This window comes from Prionailurus bengalensis, chromosome D1 (genome assembly GCF_016509475.1).
Source record: "Prionailurus bengalensis isolate Pbe53 chromosome D1, Fcat_Pben_1.1_paternal_pri, whole genome shotgun sequence".
NCBI classification, from domain to species: domain Eukaryota; kingdom Metazoa; phylum Chordata; class Mammalia; order Carnivora; family Felidae; genus Prionailurus; species Prionailurus bengalensis.
The window spans coordinates 65,576,117-65,582,488 of record NC_057346.1 but is presented as its reverse complement, the minus strand read 5'-3'; the positions used below and the strand labels follow the sequence as shown (position 1 = coordinate 65,582,488).

Sequence of the window (6,372 nt, the reverse complement as noted above, 5' to 3'; positions counted from 1 at the left end):
CTGAGGGGCCCTGGGAAACGCAGGCTGCACTCAGCTGAGGCGAGCGCGGCCCGCGCGGACGGAGAACGGGCGCGCGGCGGCTGCGGCGGCGGCTCCGGCCCGGCCCGGGCAGCGGCTGCTCGCGCGGCTCCGGCGACCCCGCGGCGGACCGACGCGCCCCCGCCCCCGCCCCCGGGACGCGCACGCCCTCCCGCGCTCCCTGCCCGCGGGGCTAAGCTGCCGGCGCCGGTCCGCCCGCCCCCGTCCCCGGCCGCCGCTCGCGGGGCGCGGAGCCCGCGCGGGGCCGGCGGGAGCAGCGCAGGCGGACGGCCGCGGAGTCCGAGCCGCGCGCCCCTCCGCGTCCTCGGCCCACGCCGGGCTGGAGCCATCGCGGGACCATGGTGTTGGACCAGGAGGACGGTAGGTGCCCGGGGCCGAGGGCCGCGGCGGCGCGGGCCCTGCGGAGGCCACCCCGCTCGCCTCGCGGAGGCAGCGTCCCCCCGCGCCGGCCTCGGCCAGCTCGGGCCGCCTGGCCGCTTCCCGGAAGCGCGGCGCTGGGTGTGCGCGCGGGCGAGTGTGCCGGGGTGCCGGGCTCAGCCCCCGGGGTTCCTCAGCGGGGTTGGGAAGTCCCCCGGGCCGCCCCGGACTCGCCAGCCCCGCAAGCTCTGGCCCGGAACTTTCTCTCTGGCTCTTGCCGCCTCGCAGACACAGGGAGCGCCTCTGCGACCCGCGCCGCGGGCTTCCCCGCAGTGCCCACTGCCCCCAGGTCTCCCAGGCTCCCTGGGTGGGTGTCTGCACGTCCCCCCTTCCGCACCCGACTGCGGAACGGCTCCCCCAGGGGGATGCCCTGAGAACCTACAGTCAAACCGGCATGCTCCTGGGGTCGCTCAGATCTGGAACTTCATAGCTGCGGGATGGGTGACATTGCTTCACCCCTGGCAGGGTTCCCCCAGCCAAGCGTGTCGGGAGGTGCCCTGCTGGCTAGGGTAGGGCTCCAGATCCAGAATATCAGGGGCGGATTTACCTTGAAGCTAACGAAGTTTAAGCTTCATAGTCCTTCAGTGGTCATTTGGCGTTAGTAATCTTGTATTCCTTTTCTTAAAGAGCACCCCAGCCCCCAAATTGCATAAGTAAGCTTGGCTCTCAAAAAATCTGGATCCACCCCTGAGTCCAACTCACAGCTTTCCCATTGTAGCTGCCAGTCTGGCGGGAGCACGCACAGCCACGCTGCCCCCATGGGATCATTCCCCAGGGGCTAGGGCAGTTCCTTAGTGCCTGGGAGATGAAGCTCTGAAGCGTGAGGCAGGGAAATTTGAGGCTGGGAGGCAGCTGCTGGTCTGCAGGGAAGGGTCTGGCTGCCTGGCCTTTCTCTCTGGCCTCACTGGTCCCTTGTCCCAGCCTACCATCTTACCCTGGGGTAATCAACTGTCCTGGTTTACCCAGAACCATCTGGTTTTAGCACTGAAAGCCCTATATCCTGGAAACCCCTCAGTCCTGGGACAAACCAAGACAGTTGGTCAGCCTACATCCACAACCTTCTCAGTGCTGTTGTGCAGGGGTGGATTGGCCTTCATTAAGAGGGTGGGAGAGACCTGCTTTCTGGTGTGCAAAATTGGCCTAGGCTTCCACAAGGCCTAACAAATTATAACTGCAGCTTCCTAGAGGGGTTTCCAGAAACCAAAAGAGGAAAGTTTGTCAACTGTGTACTTCTCCACTCTAGCTGGTTGCAAATTCCTGTGTTTGGACTGCTTTTTAGGGGGCAGGGCAGGGCATCTGAACTTGGCCAATAGGCATCCTGATTGTGCTGCAAAATCTGTAGGGTCACTCTGTCCTGTCAGCTGTGGCGGCCACAGGGAAGAGGCCCTTCTCACTCCAAATACCTTTCTGAGCACCACCTGTGAAGCCAGCTTGTAACCCCACCTTGGAGACAGCTGCACTGTGTTGGAAGCAGGGCCCTTGGGCTGAGGCACATCTGACAGCCTCCACTGAGTTCTGGAATATCTGGTCTGCCCATGCCCTCAGGCAGAGAGTCTCCTCCACTGCTCGCGCACACACACACACACACACACACACACACACACACACACACACACAGACACACACACCGACCCAGTGCACGAACCCTTCCTTAGGACTTTCATTCCAGGTGCAGTGACAAACTGCTAGGACCTGCCCAAAACTTTGAAAGGCAGCCAGTAGAAACCCCTTTCTCCTCACCATAACCTGGGGGTTAATCAACTGGTCTCCCTCTGCTGCCCTCAGAGGCATTTCAAGGACATTCTGGAACACTCTTGGCAATGTTGGCTTGAGAGTACATGCTCATCAGCTGTGGACTGTGTTGGAGTCCCACTACCTCCCCCAAGGGATTGAGGATTCCACTCTGGTGTTGCAGGTGTGCCTCTGGACCTGGAGGCGGCTTAGGTGGGGGAAGCCTGGGCACAGGAGTTACCTGCGCACCCAGCAATTCCCCATGCGCTGAGAGGGTGGCTGGCTGCTGGATGAGGGTGAGGCTCATGTCTGACTATGTCAGCCCAGCAGGCCCCTTCCTGGCTAGAAGCTCAAGTCACCTAAACCTTACTCCAAGGCTTGCTGGGTAGCTCTATAAAGTGGGAAGGTCTTTGCAGAGGCCCTTCTCCAGATCACTGTGGAAGCTCAGTGCTGACAACAGAGCGTGCAGAGAGAGCTGTGTATGGACATGAGCAGCCCTTCACACACAGCACCGGTCTGCTGATCTATCCTACCTGCTTCTTTAGCTCAGCACCCCAGGCCTGCTCCAGTCCCTGAGTTGGGGCACAGGGCCCCTGACTCCCCAGAGGGATGCTGGTTGGGTGGCTGCTAATTGGGCACGTTGGAGTCTTGGGGGAGCTGTGTTGGGACAGAGTCGCCAGCACACCACATGAACAAGAGTGGGAAAGTGCCTCCAGCTAGTCAAGTCCTGGTTTGTGCGTCAGGGCCAGACCCTGAGAGTGAGGAGAAGCGGGCCCTGGAACTGGAGAATAAAGCCACGGCCTTGGTGGAGCTAATGCCTCCAGGTAGCACAGAGGCATCTACAGCAAGAACCTAGCCCTTGCCGGCCTGTCAGGCCCATTGCTTGTGACACTGTCTGGCCCCCAGCTCAGGCTGGGGTGAGGGGTTGTTACTAAATGGGCCAGTGGCAGCAGTGCCAAAGCCTCCCTCAGACCCTCGGGATATAGCTCTGGCTGTGGTGGCAGGGGAGAGATCAAGCTCGCAGTCCTGAGGGACAGTGAGGCTGAGCAAAATGATATATTTAACATCAAATATACTCAAGGACTATTAGGATTAAGTATTCAAGATGAAGGGGAAAGTGAAACCCTCGGAGCTGTGGATGAGGCATCTCATTAGAAGCAGCCTCTTCTGTTTTCTCAAAGCCTGACTTCCCTGCCTAGGATGGAGGAAGATGGGCCTCTGTACTGCTCCCCCATTCCCCACCCCGGTCAAGCACCTTGCATTGCAGTCTGCCAAGGCTTAAGGGGCACAGCCTGGCCTCCAGGTCTCATTTATACCCAATGAGTCCCCCCACTGTTGGGGCGCCACAGTTTACAAAGCACATTCACATGCATTAACTCATCCCCACAGCAACATGGGATAGCAGAACATGTCTCCCACTACACAAACAGGGAAACTGAGGCCCAGATAAAGTGATTTTCTAAGATCCACCATTTGCAATAGGCAGAGATGGGATGAAATCCCAACTGGCGGTCCTTTGATCCTCCAGGGACTTCGGCTTCCTTCTCCTTGCCTGGGTCTAGTCCTCAGAAGTGTCTGCCAGGGATGAGCCTCTGACACATCTATCCGAAGCCATCTTTGGGTTAGAAAAAAATCCATTAAGATTTCCATCCCCTCCTGGAATTTGGTACTGTCGAGACAAAAAAAACAAAAAAAAAACCTCTTGGTATTTAAGAGTGGCCTTCCTAAAGTAGGCAGTAGGCAGTCTGGACACTAGCAGAGAAGAAGGGTTCAGGAGAGAGGAGATGGGCACTGTATTCCCTCCTGCCTCCTCTATTACAGAGGAAGAATTTTCAATTCCTAAATAGCAGGAATCTTTTGTTCACTGCTGTATCACCAGTGTCTTATAATAATACATGCTCAATAAATAGTTGTGCAATGAGAAAAACCTTCAAGGCCGTGCTGCGCTTGTTCAGAGAGAAGCTGAGACAGGATCCCACTTCCTATGGAATTAGGATGCTCTTGCTGGTAGGGGAGGGGGGTGCTGGGGTCAGGGTGGTGCCCTAAGACTCAAAGTGGGAGAATTTGTACCCTGCAGAGGGTTAACTTTGCCAAAAACCCAGGAAGCAACCAGAAGCCTCTGGCAGAGCAGGTAGGAAGCGAGGGCACGAGGTCAGAGAAAGATCTGCCCGGGGCAGAAACCAAGGCTGAGGGGGTGTGAGTGACAGACAAGAGTGGTACACCTGACCAAGGGTCTGGGATGAGGACCCTGGGTGCTGCGCGGAGCCACGCGCCGAGCTGGGGCCGAGCTACCTCCAGGTGGCGCTGCGGAGCCGGGCACCCGCGCGTCTCCACTCCCCATTAACCCAGGAGGGAGGGGGGCCTCGGGAAATGTGTGCATTTATTCAGTAGCAGGAGTGCAAACCTCATACATTGAGGGAGAAAGGCAGCGGGAGACGGCCGCCGAGATTCCCCCATCTCTTTGAATATAATTTTAGATTGAGATTCAGATTAAATCCGAGGGGAAAACACTTTATGAGGCTGAAAGCTGTGTCGTTGCCAGAGCCAGGGTTATGAGCTATCAAATGCAATTACATTAAGACAGATTATACTGGGCAAATTGAGCCATTTAGAAGGTGAGAATCAAAGAAACGGCTCTGATCCTCTCTTCCCTGTTCTCTCTCCCTCTCCCCCCCCTCTTTAAATTGCAGTTCGTAGTTCCTTGCAATTCTGAGGCACAAAAGTAGGTGAGACTGCTTTTGTATCTGCGAAGTGCTTCACTCCTGAATGTAATTCTAGCTGAGTGCAATCTAGGTTAAGAGCCGGACAAGCGGGTAATTAGAGCCCGCTCGCCGCCCGAGGACCGGCTGCCCCGCCGAAGCGCGCCCGGAGTCGGCGCCCTTCTCCCGGCCGAGCCGAGCTGCGGCTGGACACGGAGCGCCCGAGATGATGGTGCTGGACAAGGAGGACGGTAGGTGGCGGGCGGGGGACCGACGCCCCGCACCCCTTGGCCCCCCGCCGCGGCGCGCGGGAGCACACGCCGGGACGCTGGCTCACACACGCCGGGCGGTGCAGGGCTTCCCGGGCGGGCGGCGCGCGGGGGGAGAGGGGCGGGGGCGGCCAGGTGGGGCCGGGGGAGGGGTGAGTGAGCCCGGGGCGGGAGGGCTGTGCGCCGGCCGCGTGCTGCTCTGCGGGGCCGCGTGCAGGCTCGGGTCCCCTCGGATCTCGGCGCAGTGGCGCTCCGCGCGCGGCGTTTCGTCTTTGCGGCCGCTCCTCTCACCGCAGCCATCTCCCTTGCGCCGGCCGCATAACCCGAGAGGGGAGAAGCGGCGGGCAAATCAGGGGCTTCGGGAGAATCGGACGCCAGAGCTTGCGGCCAGCGGGCGCGCGGGAAGACCCTGCTTGCCCCTGGGTGCCCGGCGGGCGAAGGGAAGGCCGGCTGGACCCTCGGGGAGACAGACGTCTCAAGTAGTGGCCCACTATCTCCCCATCCCCGGGCGCGGAGGCGGGAGTTTGGCCCAGAGGAAGCAAGTGTCCCGCCACCGGCCAGTAGTACTCTTGCAGGAGCGGCCGGCAACAGTGCCATGACCTGCTGTGGTCGAGAGTCCCAGTGCGCCCTAGAGGTCAGAACAGAGGGGGCCAGGGTTGCTGGAAGCCTCTAGAAGGTGGTCCCACATACCCCAAAGCCTTCCTGACTGGTAGTGCCCTGCAGTGTGTGTCCTGGTATGTTTAGGAGAGGTTGGAGAACCCGTTGCGCTTGAGGGTAAAACCAAGCGGGTGCCCTGTGACCCAAACGGAGTACCCAGTGTCCAAAGAGTAGCAGTTCCCCGGCTGGCCCAGGCCCCCCTGCCCTATAGGTGAGGGTTGCCTGGTGTGTTGGTGTTGTAGGGAGATTAGTATGTAATTGTTGGCACCCCTGCTGTCACCTGACTTCTGGTAAGGAACTGAGAAGGTGGCTTTGCTGTGTGTCAGCAGGAATCCTCTTTGATTGACCATGGTGGCCATTCTCTGACCTTCTGCTAGTGAGTCTTTACTGGCCTGGGCCCTCTGCCCACCAGGTCAGTGGTGGTGTTGACATGGTCACTTAGTTAAAATTCCAAGTTCAGTGACTTGCTCAAGGTCACACTCACACAGGGTGTGCCCTTTGCTGCTACCACATGCTGATGCTCCTAGCCTCCCCACCGCCTCTAAGACCTTCATCAGGGA

The 6,372-nt window shown here is 59.3% G+C and overlaps 1 protein-coding gene across 2 annotated transcripts in view; it reads left to right on the top strand.

Moving 5' to 3' along the window:
- Window positions 1-269: 269 nt before the first annotated feature.
- Window positions 270-6,372, top strand: part of LMO1 (LIM domain only 1) — a 41,249-nt gene continuing 35,146 nt past the window's right edge. Inside the window, exons 1-2 of one of the 2 annotated variants that reach the window (XM_043580570.1) lie at window positions 270-399; window positions 4,878-5,137. In XM_043580570.1, coding sequence (XP_043436505.1) covers window positions 5,113-5,137 — 25 coding nt within the window. In that variant the 5' untranslated portion in view covers window positions 270-399; window positions 4,878-5,112. The remainder of the gene's footprint in view (window positions 400-4,877; window positions 5,138-6,372) is intronic. The other variant, XM_043580571.1, reaches the window with a different exon arrangement.